Below are 20,599 nucleotides of genomic sequence, written 5' to 3' on the forward strand. Positions count from 1 at the left end.
CATCAATAGCTATCGCTTAACAAAGAAGGTGTGGCAAAAAAAAATATGGATATACAATTTTTATGTTCGCTTTACTTCAATGCACACGTGTCAAACTGGTGGCCCGGGGCCCAGATCCGGCCCGCCACATCATTTTATGTGGCCCTCGAAAACAAATCAAAATTGTGTTCTGGTGTTATACCATTGAGATATTTGCAAGCATTTTTTTTTTCTTTTGTGACCAATCCCCCTTTGAAAAGAAATGTAATAGTTGAAAAAAAAAAACGTTTTTTTTATAGGCTTCTGATTTCAAAATTGGTTATTCATCAATGTGTTGTGTATACTGTATGTAATTAGAATCTATGTGGTAATCTTTCATTGATATGGGTTCACAGTCGAGCCTGTGACAAAAATGAGTTTGACGCCCCTGCTTTAATGCGTTGCAGGGAAGTGACACGATGGAATGTCCAATTTGGAAAAACACATCTATCCACTTGGAAATCATCTTTTGCACATTTCAATTTGTCTCTGGTTTCCATTTCGGCGGAAATCACACAAGATGCCCCACGAGCAGGTTTCCTCTGTCATTGTCCTCGATCCTCCTGACGCTTCTTCAGAGCCAGTATGGCTTTTCGGTAAAGATCTGTCAGGAGACGAGGTCTTGATTACAAAAAAAAAAAAATGCAACATGTTTAGGGTGAAAGTGGGTACAGTGATCCTCACCAAATGTGGCCGAGAGGTCGACGGCTTGAGACGACGCTCCAGGCGTTCCTTCCGTGTTGATCTTGTTCCTCCTTTTAACTTTCGCACCTTTCTTCTTTTTCCTCTTTTGCCCCTTGGCTGCACAGACAAATAATATTGTAGTACTGTAATCCCGCGCACACCCACAGTTACTTGCTTAAAAGAAAAAGAAAAAAAAAAAAATCACAGAAGTTGCGTCTTGTGTGTGCACTTTCCGAAATGCTCTAAAATGCCACAAGATGGCACCAAAGCCTGGAGTGGGCATAGTACTTTGGGCTCAAGGAAGTATGTTGAAGTGATACATCTCCACTTAGGGGCAATCTTTGTATGTAGGGGAGAAGCTAAGTTTAACCTGGGTTGTCATCAGAAAAACTCAGGAGGGTCTTTGCCACACTTTATTTTTCAGGGTTATGTTGGAAGATGAGTTTAAAATTTTGGGGGGGAGAGCATAGTTTGTGGTATATTTCTGGTTTACACCAGGGATGTTCAAACTGAGGGCCACATACATAAAAATCGAACTGATTGTGTTTATGAAACGTGCAACAACAATTCAACATGCTGTAAATCAACAAATGGTAAGCAGTTAAACATTTAAAAAAAATAAAAAATTAATAACATACAATATAAAAAAGATGTGATATCAGAAATATCGTTTGCAAATTGCATGACAACTTGTCACATTGCACTCAAAACCCTTGTTAATTAAAAACCATTTCAGAAAATTGTGACAAATTGTCATCAAACCTTTTAATGTATATATTAAAAAGTGGGTCATCTTGTAACATTCAATTTAAAATGTTTTAATGTGAATTGAATTAAACAAAATGACCGATTAAAACATTCATGAAAAATTGCGTGATGAATTTTCATAAACAATCACGAAGTGTGAAATCTTGTAACATTCCGTTATTTTTTATTTGTTTTTATTGAATAAAAAGCTTAGCTTTTGATGTGTTGAATTGTACTATTAGAATACGCGGCGTGCCGCAAATTGCGACTGGACCGCGCAGGCAGGTGTACCTAATGTTCCGACCTGCCCTTACCTCTGAGGGGCTTGTGGTCATCGGGGGCCTCGTCGTCGTCGTCGGCCTTGCCCTTCCGTCGCGGTCTCGCCTTACCGGGCGGGCCGAGCGCGCTGCCGGTTTTGCGCGGCCGGCCGGCGTTGTCGCGCTCGCCTCGGCCGGCCTCCTCCTCCTCCTCCTCCTCCTCCTCCTCCTCCTCCCGCTCGTTTGCCGTTTCGTCCTCTTGCTCGTCGACGTCGGCTTTGATGAGCCTTTTCTTCCTCCTGGTGGATTTCTTCAGTGTCTTTTTCTCCTGACAATGACAGTTCATCCCGCTAAATATTAGGGCCAAATTGTCGTGGTCTGGCGCAAACCTATTCACCTTCTGCAGTATGTCCCGGATGGGCTGCAACTTTCCTTCCCCTTTGCGCACGTTTTCCTTGTCCTTTGGCCTGTGAACCTGACGGAGGTCTGACTTGCTGCTGAATAACCAAAAAAGTCACATTAAGGATTCGGGTAATGTCGGTAAAGTCGTGGGCGCAGAAGCCCCAAAGACAGAAAAATATGTACACGTTGTTAAAGTTTATGCAGAATAAGTCACTGTGTTGTCACAAAACATGAACAAAACATAACAGAAAATGAGTTCGGAGTTAACAAAAATCATCAAAATCAAATTAACAGCTGCAATTGCCAGCTACTTGGTGGGTGGAAGCATCAATGAATGCCGTCTGTTTTTCAAGGCTGTCTTTTTTGTTGTTGATTGAAATTACTGCAAGACTGTGAATTCTTCCACTTCTAGATACATTGAAACACATTGAAATAATAACACAACACCGTTTGCTCCCAAATACATTTAAAGTCGCAGAGACTATATTTTGGCTGCCTGTGTGACGGAAATGGTCGGAGAAAAATATGAATCAAATACTTCTAAATTAAATAAAGTAACATTAAAGTAGCCTTGAAAATGTCTGTGACGGGTTCATTTGGCTTGTATTTATCCCGAGGCTCTCCAGTTTTCCCGAAAAATAGGCCTAACGACGCCACAGATAACCTTACTGTTTAACCTGTTTACCTCTCTGCCTCGTTTTGTTGATTTTTCGTGGTGCGCTCAATAAAATGCGCGGGTATCCGTACTGTAGCGCCGCAAACTCACCGTTGACTCTTGTTTCTTCTTCTCGGCTTCTCCGATTTGCCGTTCCGCTCTCTGGGCTCCGGAGGCCTCTTGCCGTCCTGCGCCACGCGGGCGCACAGCCGCGGGTAATCCAGACAGACGGCTCGCAGCAGCCAGCGGAGGCCTCGGAACGCCTTCCGGTCCGACCAGCGCCGTAGGTCCATTAAGGCCGAACAAGGCTCCTTGCGAGGAGAGGGGACGGTGGTCGGTAGAATGTTCCACAGTCTGATATGAAATGCGCTGGGACTCACAATATGGCACAGAGAGCGACTCTGGTTGACCAACTTCTCCAATGAGAGCATCTCGATCAGCTCACTTCCCAGCAGGGCGTTCATTTTGTCTTGTTTGTTAGCCAAGCTGTAAAGACGAAAACACAGACACACTTAGGTTTCTGTTTTCATAGACGGCGTATATGCGGAGCGCAAATGCCGGCGGTCTCCTGATTTGGCTTGCCGCACGTGTTTGCTCATTTGCGGCGCAGCGGGGGTCTTTCCTTGGACGCGAGGCTGGCGGAATGACAATTTGGTGGCAAAAATGAGTCTGTCTAAACTTACGCTGACTGAGAGCACATCTCAATCTCGGCGCAACGGGTCTAAAGCGATTTTGGTGAATTTGATCCGCGCGCAGCCAGACAGAATGAGCTGCAGCGCTTTAATGCTCTTTTTAGGGATTCCAGTCAGAAGACCATTACAATAGTCAAGTCTACTTGTGATAAAAGCATGGATGAGCTTCTCCTGGTCTGCTTGACGCATGGAAGCCTTCACTCTGGAAGGCAGTTTTATAGTTGATTTGAAATGACCGTTGAAAGTCAGGTCGGAATCTATCAGAACACCGAGGTTTCGGACTTTCTTCTCTTTATCCTGGCAAAATAAGTCTTTGTTCTTGTAAAGAATTAAACTTGTTTTTTCTTGATTGTTTTTTTTATTTTTTTTTTTAATTCTTTTTAATTCCAATGGCATTTAGGGCTAAAGATGTTAGTTATGTTTAATTGGTGTTTAAGATTAGCCGGGGTCCTTGTAAAGAAAAAGAACAAAAACTGAATATTGCTGCATGTATAGACGCACGCCACTAGGGCGTAGTGTGGACAAAGGAAGAAATTGAACATAATTACACCAGGATGGGTTTTCCTGCCACTCTGGGCTGCTTGAGCAGGTCAGCCAGGACCTCCTTGACCTCCTTGATCCTCGGCCGGTCGCCGGAGTCCACCACGAAGATGAAACCGTGCGCTTCGCCGTAAAACTCCCCCCAGGCCCCCTGCGACTCCGACGAGCCGCCTACGTCCAGCAAGGTGACCAGATAATTCTCCACCCTCAGCTCGCTCCTCGCGCAGCCGTGGGTGGGGCCTCCCTCCGCGGCGTGGGGGACTGGCGGGGAACGGAGAAGCACACGTCAATGCGGCATCTCCGAAACGGGAAGATGGTGAACACAAACTGAAAACATGGCCACGCGAGCAACCAATTTATAGATACCTCTTAACATGCCTCGGATGGAGGACGTCTTTCCCGCTTTGTCAAGACCGACCACCAGAATAGTCACTCGCCTGCGAAAATCAATCAAATATTCAGCATTCAAAGTTTCGCTTTACACGAGAAGACCAAAAATATAAGAAGAAATATCTCAGTATGATGCAGTTTACGTCCCAGGCGCCGACCGCAGGGACAATCGAAAGCGAGCATTATGACAGCATCCAGTAGACGCTCACCTGATTGGCTCCTGGATTTTGGAGAACCAGCTGCAGCAGTTGCTCATCAGGTTGAACATGTCGTCTTGGAGTGAGCAAGGCGTGCACGCCGGCCACCATTTTCTCTGCGGGCGGTACCTGGAAGCAATTCAGGATGATCAACTGAAATGCTCACCAAAAAAAAAAAAAAAACACACACCCAAGAAGCGGCAGGTCTTCGACTCCGGTGCATCTGTTCTGTCTTTGTATAATCTGCGGAAGGAACTTTAGAACGACCTGCTTTTCCCGCGCCGTGAACAAGCCGACCCATATTTGCTTTGACGTATAAGTCGTCATCGTGGAAGTGAATGAGGACAGGTTTTGAGTCACTAGTACAAATATTTGCAAATGTAGAGCCGGTAGTAAAAATGCTAATACGCTAATATATATAAATGCTAATATTTTACATTCATACTGATTCTTTTAGTACAATTTAACAATAGGTTTGACATTTCCTGATTGAATTTTTACGACGTAGCAACTTATCTACCTGCGTTTGATATTTCTGTCATACAATCACCAGATATATTTGAGTCCAGTACAAGATACATTTTTTTTTTTTTTAAGTATAAATACTGGTGCCTGTCAATACATTGGCATTTCTAGAAAGGTTCATTTATTTCAGTCGTTCAAGTTAAAAAGTGAAACTCATATTATTCCCATTCATTCAACACATTCCAATTCTGACCTAGTTTCTACATATAAAAATCATTTTGATTGATTCTTGTGTATTATTCAAATGTCTTGACACGGTGAACTTGAGGATTTCGTTAGGTGTACATTATAGGCCAGTCTAGTACCCGCACTCTTTTACTACGAAGCCACGCTGTTGTAACACGTGCAGAATGTGGTTTGGCATTGTCTTGCTGGAGTAAGCAGGGGCGTCCATCAAAAAGACCTTGCTTGGATGGCAGCGTATGTTTCTCCAAAACCCGTATGTACCTTTCAGCATTAATGGTGCCTTTGCAGATTTGTAAGTTACCCATGCCATTGGCACGAACACAGCCTCATACCATCACAGATGCTGGCTTTTGCACTTTGCGTCCATAACAGTCCGGACGGTTCTTTTAATAATAATGAATAATAATTTAACAATGCTGCATACTGTTCAATTGCACAACATAATTAAGGCTAGAAGTTTCGGGGCAGGGTTGAAATTATTTGACCATGGTGTAGATGGGAAGAGATTGCGGTTGTATTTGTAATGTTTTTATACCGTGTAGTTTGCAGTACTGGTCACCTTATTTGCAGTAACTACATGAGAAGGGGGGGGGGGGGGGGGGGGGGGGGGGATATTAGAAACACCACTCTGTGTCATGCAGTGCAGTTCTTCACCACTATCAACTACAATTAACAATCAAGTATTAATAACTAGTAAATACAAATACCCATGACAGTGTCAATAAAATTATGATTGTCGTGAGAAATGCAGAATCTTCGATTCTGCGCTTGTATTGGTAGCTTGATGGATTTGTTTCAGCGTGTTTAATCCATTCATCCTATGCATAAAACGACATGATACGGTAAGAGTTGGCACTCTTAAAACATATGTAGTACTAAACTTGATCGAACGCACGCATTGAATTGAATTAGCGAAAACAAGGACGTGCACCTATTGATATAAAACATGCTTCAACCAAACATCAGTGATTGATCGTCGTATATGCGGCGTGCACGTGACAGCTATGAACATGTGAAAGGAAGTAATAATCATACTTACAGAAGTGGATCTATGTCCATGCATTTGTTTGCGTACAGCTATGCACTAACATTTTGCGCCCGCCTGCTACGACTCTTAATCAGGCTCACGCTAAGCCTGCGCGAGGCGCCACCTGTGTTTTGCTCTCGCAGCCAATCGCGTGGACACGGCGTGACCTAGTAGCTCGGCCTACGGGACGGCACGCTCGCTCCCTCTTTAACGGGCCTAAAGCGTCTTAATGGGGATCGCCATTACGTTAGCATACGTCCTAACGGGCTAAACGGGTCTCGTGGCGGGACCTGTGATGTCCGAAAGTGGCACCATTGTGGCATGTCGCGTTTGGACACATTTAGGCCGAAAGTAACGAGACTGTTTTGACAAAGTAAGGAGTCGAACGTAAAAGTATCTGAGATCAAACGAAGAAAGTTAACAGTAATACGTCAGAGATAAATACACTCAGATAAAGTATATATCATATTTATATATCAATACCTGAAAAATAGTATAGTAACAAAGTACAGTACTGTATTTGTACTTTGTTACTTTCTACCAGTGAATAAATAAATTTGAGTTTTGTTCTTCTGGAGCAGTTTTTGCACAAGTTGTATTGAAAAGGAAACATTTCTGCTGTAACTTCATCATCAGATTTTTATTGGTCAAATAGCATTTTTGACGTTGCTTATGCTTAATCATTTGGAACACAATGCAAACAGGGTGAGCAAATTATTAGAAACACGTGTCAGTATGATGCACAATTATGATGACGTTAAAAACATTTTGAGGTTTTTAACCAAACAAAGCGAGGGATTGGCCGCCATGCAATTTTAGCAGCAAATAAAAACTCAGACGAGACCCACACATGCTCATAATACATAATAATAATAATAATAATAATAAACATGTATTATGTTGTTGTTGTTGAATTATATTTGTATTGTATTAGGTTGTTTAAAAGGTTCTCCACCTTGTTGATAGCATGTCAGGGAAGACGAGAGCCAAATAATTTACGTCTTATTTCTTTACGTCATGATTTGATTAGAACACATGAATGATCTTATCTTATTTAACGAGGTAGATTTATGGGCAGCAGCATTATTGCATTGCACGTTACACGTCACTGAGCACGAACACAATGATGGCATTAGCCTACTGCGATGCAAACAAAACACCACTAGATGGCGTCAAAGTCTCTATTTGTCTACATGGCAGGGGAAAAAAAAAAAAAAGTGAGGCAGCATATTTTCCACCGTATCTTTTTTTCCCCACAATTATAAAGTGTGTGGTGAAATTAACTAGAAGTTATATTTAAAAAATAATAATAATTTTATAACATCATCCATACTAAACATCTGACATCAATAGTAAGATAGATAGATAGATAGATAGATAGATAGATAGATAGATAGATAGATAGATAGATAGATAATTGGGCCCAATTTGGACAATTTTACTTGGGGGGGTGTACTCACTTTTGTTGTCAGTGGTTTAGACATTAACAAAGGGATGGTAAATTTATACTGTTATTCAAGCTGTACACTAACAACTTTTACGTCATAGCAAATTGTCATTTCCTCCCCTGCAAAGATTTAAGATGTTGCCTGTTGTTAGATTGTAATATACGCTCAGAAAGTAGCTAAAGCGTGTTTGTACTATAGATGCATAAACATTGAGATTATGAAGGCACGGTTAGTTTGTTTGTTTGATCACATGAAGTCATGAGACTAATGTCCACAATTCTGGGACCGCCCTCCTCTCCTGCAACCCGCGAGCCTTACGTCATCTGACGCTCAAACACACACACACACACACACACACACAAGGCAAAAAACCCAGCTGAGGTCAAGCATAGCCGCCACACCCCACACATGCCAGTTGATTTTTGCACTCTGCGCGAACCTCTGAATTCAGAGGCCGCTTGCAAGTAACAAAAGGTCGCATCGCGCGAGCCTTTGGGCCTCCTCCGTAATGAGATTTCCATCTTCCGCGTTCCCCACGGGAGCAGCGCACCTCTGCAGTTCTGGAGTCAGTGACCCACGGCAACACACGCATGAGTAACGATCAGCCTTCATTTGTGCCGTCCGCTTCCTCCTCGCATTTACCGAGATTACATCCGAGCAAGTCCGCAGCGCGTTGGGGGGCGAGCGCTCGGCTCCATTTGTTACCCCTCCCCCATAGGAAACAATACAAATTTGAATAATATTCTTCCGGGATCCAACTGCCGTCCGTGTAAAGTGAAAACAAGTACCTATTTAACACCACAGTGTGTTGTTAAAACAAAACAAAATAAAAACATAAAGTGTATAAAATGAGGCTTCAAAATCAAGCCGTTTTCGTCGCTCTCAAATGCTGTGGGCGTGTCCGGCAAAACCACACCCCACTCAACTGTCAATCAAATTCTACGACATGAAAAACAGATGTCACGTCATCTAGCGCGTCGTAATTGAAAACTGAAATGGTTAAAAAAAAAAAAAAACAGCTTCGGGCAATTCAGTATCTCCAATATTGAGTGTTACGTAGTTGTCAGTCTTCTTGAACCGAACTGCCAAAGTGGGTCTCTTGACCCCAATTTTATGGAACGTGCGTTCCAGTGAGCCAGCGTGACGTGAACAACAAACGAGGACACGTCCATGTAAAACGTCAATAAGTTGCCGAGTGACTCACTCTTTGCTTCTCTCTCTCTCTCTCTCTCTCTCTCGCTCGCGCTACTGGACAGTTCCCAGGACAACAAGCCCAAGGACTCCCAGTGGGCGAACACTAAAAATGGAAGTGCAAAGTAACTGAACTCTCATCGCTAAATGTATCCCAGAGCAAAGCTGCCGGCGTGTTCCTCCACAAGCACGATGATCCGCCACAAAACATTTGTTGCTGACTGCGGTGGAATCGTTCAGGAGGGTAACCACGCACAACCGCTCATGCTGAAACATATTTAAAATCAAATATGCATCATTCAGGAGAGAATATGGAGAGAGGTATTGAAATGTAAACATCATGATGGCTACATTTGAAGGCACCGTCCGCATGGAGCTGACACACTCGTCTCTCTTTCAACACCTTTTTTTTTTTTTTTTTTTTTTTTTTTTTAAAAGCTCAAGACCCCAAATTATTACAATTTTTTTTCCCCCTCCCTTGGACCCAAACCTACTAAAAAGCATCCTCTATTCCCACAACAAATACTTATTTCCCCAAATGTATACACTAATGATAAAAACCACAACAGGCATGAATTTACCACACCAAACAGGAATTATCTGCCAAGAAAATGTATTCCTGCTTGAATAAAAACATCTCTGAAAATAGAAAACTCAATAAAAATAAGCGACTTGGGAAAGGTTGATCTTCAGGAATGTGCTGGAGGGCTTTGTCATTGGACACCAATGTAACTATTTATCTCTTCCTGGTCGCAAAAAAAAAAAGGTAAATGGGAGTGTCGAGTGACACACCTTTATTTACTGTAAATATTGACTCTTCATGAGTGATTTTGAGTGACGAAGTATAAAAGCGGACTGGTTTTGGGGGGTTATTTATGATAACACGTTAATCCACAATTATTTATCAGCACATTTTCACAACGGGCCAACTATGAACTTTAGTATAAACTATAAACTTTGTATACAAAGACAGTAAGAGGAAAAAGTACGTGAACCCAGTGGAATTTCTCACATTTCAGAATACATTGGTCATAAACATTAAAAATAACCCTTTCATTTTGAAAGGCCTAAACCGGATGCGCACGCTTGGTCGTGTTCTCTTATTCTGAGCGGCGGTCCTCTTCACATCCGGTATCGTGTTTGTTTTGTACGCTAGCTTGCTCGCTTGCTTTTTTTTTTTTTTTTTTTTTTTTTTGTTTTGTTTTGTTTGTTTAATAGTTTACATACAGCAGCAGCACGAAAGAGCCGAAAACACATGCAGCCGCAATCACGTCAACCGCCGCCGCCACGAGACGCACATGTCGGACGTGGGAGGTTTTACGCCTGCTAACTTGACGACGTGACGAGGCACAACTTCCACGCCGTCGGACCGAGCGAGCGAGCGAGTCGCTCCGACGCCGGCCGGGAAGCCAACGGCTGCTTTCCCGGCTTCCCAAAGGCGTTTCCTCTGCTTAACATGGACTCAAAACGTAATTTTCAACACAGGCAAGAGCAATGGCGGCAGGTTGGAGAGACCGTGCCGAACTAATGGACGCTAAAGTTCCTTCGTTTGAATACGTGCGTGCCCTTGGTGGTTAAAGCGTCGGGGGGGGGGGGGGGTTGTATTTTTTAAATTATTATTCTTTGTAAGTACTCACCATGGAGGAGCAGGAGAGGGAGATTTCGTACGCGGAGCCCTCGGCGTCGGACAGCGGGGTGGTGGTGGTGGTGGTGAATCCGAGCCGAGCGCGCCCCCCGCTGGGCGTGCTGCTCGCCACGCTGCTCTACTGCGCCGAGCTGCTCAACGCCGCCGCGCTGTGCGCCAGCTACGGCCGCACGGACGACCGGCACTGGCTGGCCTTCACCGTCACCTTCATGCTGGTGCCGGCCGCGCTCATCCAGCTCACCCTCATCTTCATCCACAGGGACGTGGGCCGAGACCGGCCGCTCGTCCTCCTGCTGCACCTGCTGCTCCTGGGGCCCGTCATCAGGTCGGAAGGGTTTCTGCAAAGACACACACACACAAAGTACCCGCATTGGAGACAGAAATACTGTGTCATGTACTGTAGACCAACAAACAGTAGATCCTCTGGAGCATAATATAAAAATACTCAAAGGCATTGATTTTGTATCCTCAGTGAGAACGACTATTATTATGGGTCAGTTCTATGAGTCGTCACGTGTATCCCTATGTGTGTGTTATACTGCCTCCAGGTGGCAGAGGCTTGCACAACAAAAGGAGCAGCACGATGTCCATTAAATTGAAGCAAAAAAAAAATGTTGAATTCTTAACATTCAATTTTACCATCTCATCAATACCGTATGTTTTTATGAAGTACAATATGAGCAAGAGCTATTTTACTTTTTTTAACACTTTTGGTTGTTGTTGTTTTATTTCGGGGGGCCGGGACAAACTCAAGACATTTCCATTCATTTTAAAGGGGATAGATGATTTGAGGGTTTTGAGTTGCAAGTAAATGCAACTTGTATCTTAAGGCACCACTGATTCAACTCCTTTACTCGGTGGCAGACGAATCACGATCAGCAAGGTCTTGCCTGCTGGCCTGAACGCGATCACAAGCACTGACCTGCAGTGGCTATAAAAAGTCTACACACCCCTGTTCAAATGTCTGGCTTTTGTGATGCAAAAAAAAAAAAAAAAGATAAGATAAATCATTTCCAAACTTTGACCGCTAACCCGTACAGCTCGATTGGGGGGGAAAAAAATCTTTAAGACAGTGGGAGTAAAAATAAACAACTGAGATAATGTCGTTACACAAGCTTTGCTGCAAACCAAATTCTGACAAGATGATTAGGACTGAACTGACAATCGGTCATTCATGAATAAAACCAAATAATGTAACAAAAAAATATATATACATTGACAATCACACCATGTTTTTGTGGTTTAATTTAAAAAAAAAATATATATATATATATATATATATATATATATATATATGTGTGTGTGTGTGTGGCGGTGGTTGTGTTGTTTTTGCTCAATGGCAATAAACTAACAATCTGATAGTGTGGCTATCTGACGCAAACGATCTCAAAGCGCCGCAACGATACGTGACGCTGGAAGCCTTTTGTCACGTGTGATGTTCTCTTCAACGCTGAATAAACACTTTCTATTTGATTGTGATGCCACATCATTCCTGCCTTTTATCAAGATGAATGTGCGGGTTTGGCACCGAGTCATGCAACATCTTGGCAAATGTGGCTAAAGAGTTTGAAAAAAAAAAAAATCCTAGCCACGCTTGTGTGTCTTTAGCCGCAACGGCACGTGTATTCATGTGGCTAAACCTTGGACCACACTTCGCCACTGGGAAGCCAATAAGCTTCTCGCGACGTGGGCCCAATTAAATCAGGACTACAGCTGAACGACTTGAGGGAATAACGTTTTTAAAAATGTAAACGGACAATGAGCGTGTGACCACCTTAAAAGGCCAGAAATCGCCCACACACACACAGTAGCACACTAGCATTCATCCTGCATTCCGCTTCCTCTGTTTTATCTCCAGCTGAGGGGAACACATTTGCCTGTGCTCTCTGTTGCCTTCCTGTGCTTTACTCTGGGATGATTTAATGGCTGAGCTCATGGCCGCGCACAAAAAAAACGTTTGTGTTTGTCTTTTCCTCCTTCTCGACTTTGGCAAGGCACAACAGGAAGTCGGGCACTATCTGTGGTGACTTGACACCCTCAGCCAGCGCCACTGTTTGTCCAATATCTTCTTTTTCCTTCTTCCTGAGTTTTGAGCGATGCAGCGCAGCAAGCAAAAACAAATACTGCACGCACTGCAATACATTGTCCGCACAGTCACGTAACGTCCACAGAGAATAGCGACTTCTCTTCAGACGTGTGCGTATTTCCGCGTCCGATATCTTCTGACTTCCCCCTGTCGCGAGTTCAGCAACGTATCGCATCATGCGGCATATCGTAGACCGTCTGCATGGTCGCCTGATTTGTCAGCAGAAATGTGTGACTTCTTGCTCCGATGTCTTGTTTTTCCGTCTTCTCGACTTTGGCGGCTCATAACAGCATATCATGCACTGTCTCCACGGTCACCATCATAGCGTCGTTATACTTGTACAGTATAAGTTGCATGTATTTTTGTATTTTTTTCAACAGCGAGTAAAGTTGTCTATCTTGCCTCAACTCGTCCCCCTCAAGCGCATACTCAGCTCGCCAAACAATATAATTAGTGTGTCGCACTGGACTTGTCCCGGCGTGTACTGCTTCCCGGGGTCGCTCGGCGTATACGCGGTCTCGCTAATTGCGGGCGCTCCCAAACAGGACGATATCGCTGAAGAGCTGTCGAAAGAATTTCCTCAGACAATATGGCGACACGCCAGTCACTTAAAAGGAAGTTCCTCTGCGTTTGGGCTCGAAAACAACCTCGGCGTATTGATTAGTTTGCCTGATTTACTGATCAATATTGCCCAGCTGGCTCTCAGGAGCCCGAGTGCACGCAAAGTTTCCCGTCAGTCTGGGAGGGGGGGGGGGCGATAAGAGCTTGCTATCTGGCAGCCGCCAACATTCGGGCCAAACTTTGTGTGTCATCTCGACTCTGCCAAATTTGCAGCCGGTCAGCAGTGTTTCAAAACATTCCAGCGCAGTTTGGCCGCCCTGACAATCCCCACTTTCAGACTTGCGTGCTCGTCGTCGTTTGTATGAATTCCTTCCTACCCAGAAGCTCCCGGAAGGCTGTAAAGCTTGCGTCATCGCACATGAACAGTGTTTTAGTTTGCCCTGCGACCGAACACCGAGAGCATTCACCTTGCAAAAGTTTGCAGGACCGCACCCTTGACGGCGTCTGTTTGGCCTTTCGGCCCTCGGGGAAGTGTCTTTTCTTTCCTCGTTGTGCCCTCTGGTGGAGCTTTAGGACTTTGTTCGACATTCAGCAAATCACCATGTTTAAAAGAAGCATGGGCTAAATACTTTGTAGGATCGTTTTAGCCATAGTGACCTGTGCAAATGCATTCTAATTCAATTCAATTCCAAAAATATAATTTACTGATAGTAATATTTCATATTTTCTTAATGACAGTAAAGTTCCCACGGAATTCTTCAATAATAAAATTGATGGTAACGCTACGCTGCTCTCTGCTGCCGTAAAGAAGAACTGCAGGCTGACACCGGTTCTTCTTCCGGCAGGTGTTTCGATGCCCTGGTGGTGTACTTCCGAGTCGGCAGGAAGGAGGAGCCTTACGTGACCATCACCAGGAAGATCTACCTGAAGCGGGGCGAGGGCACGCGCACCGAGTGCGAAGTCAGCCGCTCGGAGCGCATGCTGGCCACGCACAGGAACGCCTTCAAGCGCACCACCGTCATCCAGGCCTTCTTGGGCTCCACGCCGCAGCTCACGCTCCAGCTGTACGCCACCATCCAGGAGAAGTACATCCTCCCCATCCGATGTAAGAGCATAGACACAAAAAGTCAGGGATACGGATTGGGTTTTTGGCTGAAGTTTCAGGGTGAACCTCAAATGTACTGTAAATGCGGTGGCGTGGGCGCGATCCGATATGGCACCCCCTTTCATACGCTTACAAAAGAAATGGAATCGCATTGTTTTTGACCAATGTCTTTAATGTACAAATTCGAAAGAAAGGTGAGCTCCAGCCCCAAGTATGTGGCGACCATTGTTAGCATTTGGCGCTATTAGGCACTACAACCTTTGCAGATGAACTGAATTTGACCTTCTCTAAACTTTTAAATACGCTTGTCCCAACTGTTCAATAAAGTAAACCCTGCCAATTAGTAAGCGATCATTTATTGTTGGTATATAAATTGAAAAGTTTCATATACGCAATTCAGTGCCATTAAGTTATACTTTAGAGAGGTGCAGGCATTTTCTTCTCCACTTGAGGTCGCCATCCACACACCTATAAAAGGCAAGCATATTCTGTTCAAGTAGCGAGAACAACAGCCCAATCGGTCAACGTATGAAGGGGCGAGTTCCTGTGTTAAGTATTGGCGGTGTCTCTCACGCCGACGGTGCAGCCAATGTAGTCGATGAAAAGCATTGTGGGAAGTAGGCCGGCAGATCCTGATGCTTCCCGGAATTTATTCTCGGTGACGTTTTTCACGACAGTACTGTACTTGTAGAAAATCAAGCTAAACGTTGCTCTTTACTTGCATTTGTTCCTGTCTTGCTATGCGTCAGGCTAAGGTTGCTATTTCAGAATGTATTGCCGGAAACTCTCGCTGTGGCATTCCGGTCATGTTCTTTGTATGGTCAAGCTATTTGGTGAGTTGAGATTACTCAGTAAACCTTCTTTTTTTTCTGCAGAGAATTTGATCTAATGTGAATCACTGCTGCCAAATTGATATCAATAGCAAATAAAGCTGAGCGTGTCAGAGATGTGCAGGTGAGTCAGCATTCCAAAATCCGCAATACACTGAATCTGCAATAAGTGAACCGCGATATAGCGACAGATTACTGTATTGCAGTACTTTTTACCCAATTTAGAGTGGTGTATATTTTCAAGGTAATTGTACACATTGCTGGATCAAATTTCAATAGAATAAGAACAGAGAGAGGACAGATTGTACACTTGTTGTGGACAAACATGTTGGCCCGCATGCAAAGCAAAGCACAGCGGAAGCGTGCCAATTGACTTGATGGCACGATTCGGTCAACAGTTTACCAAGTTGTTGTGAAAGCGTGGCATTTCCTTTTTGTAGTTGCACTTATGTGATTAGAGTCCTAGGTTAGAAACGGATGGCTTCGAATGACCTCTGTGAATGCTTTTAATATCCGTGTGTGGACAAGAACATTTGTGAACGAATAAGCGCACGCCTGTTTTTGTCCTGATGTGGGGTAAAAGATTTAAGCAAAAATGGCAATGCGGATTCAAGTGCACATGGAGGAATTTATTTTGCGTTATAGTCCATTGGCATTTAGGCAGTGTGTGTTGATGTAATGATGTCTAGTTCTACACAACTGCAGGTCAACTGGATATTAACCAATCGCATTCAAACTCGTTAAAAGGGGGTGGGACCATTTTAAAGTGCCTCGGATTAACCTCGAATAAAGTTCAGCTATTCTAGTAGGCTTTTCGCAATGCTGTACCTTCTAGCAGAAGCCTGAATGTTTTGTGCAAACCCTGACTGCGCAGGGGTGTGTAGACTTTTGCCGTCCACCGTAGTCCATTGCGCTGTGTGTTTTTGCAGTGACCCTGATGATCATCACGCAGATCTCCGTCATCTACGGCGCCTTGGTGTGCAGCGTGCTGGCCGTCCAGATCCGCTACGACGACTACAAGGTGCGCTTCCGGCCGGCCGCCTACCTGTGCATGATCCTGTGGCGCGGCCTGGAGATCACCACGCGAATCACCGCCCTGGTGCTCATGAGCACGGCGCTCACCCACTGGGTGATCCCGGTGGGCGTGGCCAACCTGCTCTTCTTCTTCTTCCTGCCGTGGGCCGAGTTCTGGGCCAAGAAGGGCTCGCTGGCCGAGGACGTGGAGAAGAACTTCTCCAAGCTGGGCACGGCGGTGGTGCTGTGCCTGTTCACGCTGCTCTACGCGTGCATCAACGTCTTCTGCTGGTCGGCCGTGCAGCTGGACCTGGGCCACGCCGAGCTCATCGACCGCAAGCAGCGCTGGGGCCGGCTGGCCGCGTACTACGGCGCCCGCTTCGTGGAGAACCTGCTCCTCATCACGCTGTGGTACTTCTTCAAGTCGGACTTCTACGAGTACGTGTGCGCGCCGCTGCTGGCCGTGCAGCTGCTGGTCTGCTACGGCCTGGCCGTGCTCTTCATGCTGCTCTTCTACCAGTTCTTCCACCCGTGCCGCAGCCTCTTCCGCCACAACATCCACGACTGCCTGCGTTGCGTCTGCTGGCGCCGGCGAGCGGGCCGGGCGAGGAGGGCGCCGTCGTCCTACTCCGCCGCCGCCACAATGGTGCTGATGCCCGACGAGCCTCGGGAGCCGCCTGACCCGCACGACCTCGACAGCGACGGGGATGGGCAGGAGACGGCCATCCTGGACGACGTCACGGAATATCCCTGAGAGATCTCAACAGTAGGCACGCCCTCACAATCGAAAACCGCAAGAAACGATCCAGTTTCACGTCATTGGTCCAAACGTGATTTTATTTTCCACAAATAACGGAGCTTTGTTCATCCATCGATATCAATTCAATGATCTTCAATTAGATCAATTGTATCGAGTTCTGGTGGCGTTCTTGTTTGGTGCTGTGCAAAAAGATACCTTGCATGAAATCTATTTCTTTCGTCACAATTATGCCCAAATGTAAACGATATTTAAGTCCCGTTTAAGAGCCACCCTTCAATTTAGTCAATTCCTGGTTGAAAACGTTGACAATTCCTGGAATTTTGCAATCCTATGCGGCACACCACCGAATAAAAATGTCACAGAACGGTTTCGCAGTGACTAGACCAAGCTCTTGCAAAAAAAAAAAAAAAAAAAAAAAAAAAAAAAACATCAGCCGAAAAAGAAAAACAAAATAGCTTCCAGATGATTTGATTTCAAAGTAATGCGCAGCAAGTGCAAATGTGCAAAGACTCTCTTCTGCTAACGACCCAGGCTAAACTCAGCTGCTCCCCAACAAACAAATCTTGTCGCTCAGTCAGGTTATATCAGGTCAAATGACTTCCTTGGACCAATTACTGGACTGCTTTCCTATTGAAACTTTGGTACCACCTTGTGGCATCTGCAAGGATTTCAGAAAGAGAAAAAAAAATCTGCGACTAGAGCGTGTGCGGTTTTTAGCAAATAGCCAGGGATACGTTCGACAGAAAGCAAAAAAACGTGACTTGTTGAATTCTAGAGTCGTCAACTGTGAATATGCGGCAATTACTGCAATGATGATATGGTCTCGATTTACAACCCCAATTCCAATGAAGTTGGGACGTTGTGTTAAACATAAATCAAAACAGAATGCAATGATTTGCAAATCATGTTCAACCGGTATTGAATTGAATCCACTACAAAGACAAGATATTTCATGTTCAAACTGATCAACTTGATTGTTTTTAGTAAATAATCATGAACTTAGAATTTGATGGCTGTAACAGGTTCCAAAAAAGCTGGGACAGGGTCATGTTTACCTTTTCTTTGAACAACATTCAATAAAGGTTTGGGAACCGAGGACACTGATTGTTGAAGCTTTGTAGGTGAAATTCTTTCCCATTCTTGCTCGATGTACAGCTTCAGCTGTTCAACAGTCCGGGGTCTCCGTTGTCGTATTTTACGCTTCATAATGCGCCACACATTTTCAATGGGAGACAGGTCTGGACCGCAGGCACGCCAGTCTAGTACCCGCGCTCTTTTACTTCAAAGCCACGCTGTTGTAACACGTGCTGAATGTGGTTTGGCATTGTCTTGCTGAAATAAACAGGGGCGTCTGTGAAAAAGACGTTGCTTGGATGGCAGCGTATGTTTCTCCAAAACCTGTATGTACCTTTCATCATTGATGGTGCCTTCACAGATGTGTAAGTTACCCATGCCATTGGCACTAACACAGCCCCATACCATTACAGATGCTGGCTTTTGAACTTTGCGTCCATAACAGTCCGGATGGTTCTTTTCCTCTTTGGCCCGGAGGACACGACGTCCACAATTTTCAAAAACAATTTGAAATGCGGACTCATCGGACCACAGAACACCTTTCCACTTTGCGTCAGTCCATCTTAGATTAATTCGGGCCCAGAGAAGCCGGCGGCGTTGTTGATAAATGGCTTTTGCTTTGCATAGTAGAGTTTCAAGTTGCACTTACGGATGTCGCGCCGAACTGTATTTGCTGACATTGCTTTTCTGAAGTGTTCTGAGCCCATGTGGTGATATCCTTTACACACTGATGTCGGTTTTTGATGCAGTGCCGTCCGAGGGATCGAAGGTCACGGGCATTCAACGTTGGTTTTCGGCCTCCGCCGCTTACATGCTGTGATTTCTCCAGATTCTCTGAAGCTTTTGATGATATGATGGACCGTTGATGATGAAATCCCTAAATTCCTTGCAATTGTACATTGAGGAACATTGTCCTTAAACTGTTCCAACTATTTTCTCACGCACTTGTGCACAAAGAGGTGAACCTCGCCCCATCTGACAAAGGTCCTTTCATAGCCAATCATGACACCCACCTGTTCCCAATGAGCCTGTTCACTTGTGGGATGTTCCAAACAGGTGTTTGATGAGCATTCCTCAAATTCCAAGTTCATGATTATTTGCGAAAAACAATCCAGTTGATCAGTTTGAACATTAAATATCTTGTCTTTGTAGTCCATTCAATTCAATATAGGTCGAACATGATTTGCAAACCATTGCATTCTGTTTTGATTTATGTTTAACACGACGTCCCAACTTCATTGGAATTGGGGTCGTACTTACTCCGTGCAAAATCACACAAAGCTCTTATTCTCGTGTTCGCATGGCAACAGGAAGATGCACAAGTTAATTGTTTTGCGTGTCGCTATATTATAGATGAGCCAAGATACCTTATTTGTCGTGAATAAATCCTGTTCAGACCAACAACGTGAAATTGGATATTTTCTCACAGCACACTAATGTGCCTCAGGACACTAAATCAAAAAATAGATGACAATGCTCACTTGTAAGAGGTATTCATGTATCAATGTTTATGATTGTGGTTGTAGCGTACTGAGAGTTGTTTGAAATATATTGAACCCAAACGACATCATCCTGACAATGACGGCCATTTCTTTTCAAATCTAAGCTAAATATGGATGTAATGTTTGATGACTTATGACTTATTTCCCCTACCGCCGCAGTGATTCTAATATTTTACCCCGAAATGGTACATTTTAAAAAAAATGGTTCAATTTAAACGCCGAAAAATCCCGAGCCTGACTCCAAAAGACAATTGTGTTACTTCACAACCTCTCTGACTTTAAAAATTGAGCATTTTTATCTTTGTAACTTTTAGATTGTGCGGGTGTACCTACATAAAAACACAACCGTGTTTGTCGGAGAACTATTTTGGTTGCCTTTCCCTCTGAAGTGGATTTTGCACCCCTGAAGAATGTAGCCTCGGCGGGACAAAGAGTGCCTTGAGAGCGGACCGCGACCCAAGCAGGTGCGCTACGGACATGTGCCAAAAAAGTGCGTCGGCGTCCCCATCGCGTGCACTCGAGTTTTCTCCATGACGAGTTCAAAATTCACAGGAATTACGATGTCTCCGTCGTCTGCTTGTCGAACCGCTTCGACCGGCTGCGACCGAGGCCTCGCCTTGCGTAAAAACTGGTTTTTGGTTTGGGCGAAATAAACAAGAAGGAACTCTGTGGGAAATAAACATGGTTGAGTTGGACTTAAATAAGCAAATACAATCACGATTGAGGAAGTAAAGGAAAATGTACTCCTCGCCCAAAAGGTTTGGGATATTCGCCTTTTGGGGGGGGGGGGGGGGGGATTTCACGATGAAGCTCGAATGCATTTGAATATTTACAGGTGAACTAAATTTGACCTTGTCTGAAGTTTTGAAGCTGTTCCATTCCCCCCCCCCCCCCCCCCCTCAAGGGAAGTATAATGTGTGCCACCTAGAACAGCTGAACTTTAAATGGTGTGCTAACAATTGATGAACAGTACCACACCCTGGCGAGATTCGAACAGGATGTTATCGTATTGAGAAAAAGAAAAAAAGAAAAAACGGGGTGTTATCAGAGGGAAGTGGCCACT

The 20,599-nt window shown here is 44.6% G+C and overlaps 2 protein-coding genes across 7 annotated transcripts; one reads left to right on the plus strand and one right to left on the minus strand.

Moving 5' to 3' along the window:
- Window positions 1-44: 44 nt before the first annotated feature.
- arl13a (ADP-ribosylation factor-like 13A) lies at window positions 45-10,730 on the minus strand. Of its 4 annotated transcripts, none has more exons than XM_061787579.1 (10): window positions 10,597-10,730; window positions 4,595-4,711; window positions 4,362-4,432; window positions 4,004-4,256; window positions 3,144-3,249; window positions 2,875-3,074; window positions 2,104-2,203; window positions 1,764-2,034; window positions 703-819; window positions 45-622 (listed from the first exon to the last, which is right to left on the minus strand). In XM_061787579.1, the coding sequence occupies exons 2-10, from the start codon at window positions 4,651-4,653 to the stop codon at window positions 564-566; spliced, it is 1,236 nt and encodes a 411-aa protein (XP_061643563.1). In that variant the 5' UTR covers window positions 4,654-4,711; window positions 10,597-10,730; the 3' UTR covers window positions 45-563. The 4 variants fall into 4 exon arrangements, 3 of the variants coding, with proteins under 3 accessions (XP_061643563.1, XP_061643562.1, XP_061643561.1); XM_061787578.1 differs by lacking the exon at window positions 10,597-10,730 and adding an exon at window positions 6,333-6,456 and having other exon boundaries at window positions 2,104-2,200; XM_061787577.1 differs by lacking the exon at window positions 10,597-10,730 and adding an exon at window positions 6,333-6,455.
- Window positions 10,162-20,435, plus strand: xkrx (XK related X-linked). Of its 3 annotated transcripts, none has more exons than XM_061787574.1 (4): window positions 10,162-10,929; window positions 14,097-14,356; window positions 16,116-16,966; window positions 19,851-20,435. In XM_061787574.1, exons 1-3 carry the CDS (start codon window positions 10,598-10,600, stop codon window positions 16,952-16,954), a joined length of 1,431 nt encoding a protein of 476 aa, XP_061643558.1. In that variant the 5' UTR covers window positions 10,162-10,597; the 3' UTR covers window positions 16,955-16,966; window positions 19,851-20,435. The 3 variants fall into 3 exon arrangements, with proteins under 3 accessions (XP_061643558.1, XP_061643559.1, XP_061643557.1); XM_061787575.1 differs by having other exon boundaries at window positions 16,116-16,638; window positions 16,741-20,435; XM_061787573.1 differs by having other exon boundaries at window positions 16,116-20,435.
- The last annotated feature ends 164 nt before the right edge of the window (window positions 20,436-20,599 follow it).

This window comes from Phyllopteryx taeniolatus, chromosome 10 (genome assembly GCF_024500385.1).
Source record: "Phyllopteryx taeniolatus isolate TA_2022b chromosome 10, UOR_Ptae_1.2, whole genome shotgun sequence".
NCBI classification, from domain to species: Eukaryota; Metazoa; Chordata; class Actinopteri; order Syngnathiformes; family Syngnathidae; genus Phyllopteryx; species Phyllopteryx taeniolatus.

Bases quoted from the DNA above. Each gene is read 5' to 3' on its own strand.
- arl13a (XM_061787577.1), bottom strand. From the start codon at position 6,352: ATGGACATAGATCCACTTCT. The intron at 3,250-4,003 runs GTAATTATGTTC...TCGTCTTTACAG, and splicing joins GCAGGAAAACCCATCCTGGT to CTTGGCTAACAAACAAGACA. The intron at 2,204-2,874 runs GTGAGTTTGCGG...TTGGTTATTCAG, and splicing joins AGAAGAAACAAGAGTCAACG to CAGCAAGTCAGACCTCCGTC.
- xkrx (XM_061787573.1), top strand. From the start codon at position 10,598: ATGGAGGAGCAGGAGAGGGAGATTTCGTACGCGGAGCCCTCGGCGTCG. The intron at 10,930-14,096 runs GTCGGAAGGGTT...TTCTTCCGGCAG, and splicing joins CTCCTGGGGCCCGTCATCAG to GTGTTTCGATGCCCTGGTGG. The intron at 14,357-16,115 runs GTAAGAGCATAG...GTGTTTTTGCAG, and splicing joins GTACATCCTCCCCATCCGAT to TGACCCTGATGATCATCACG.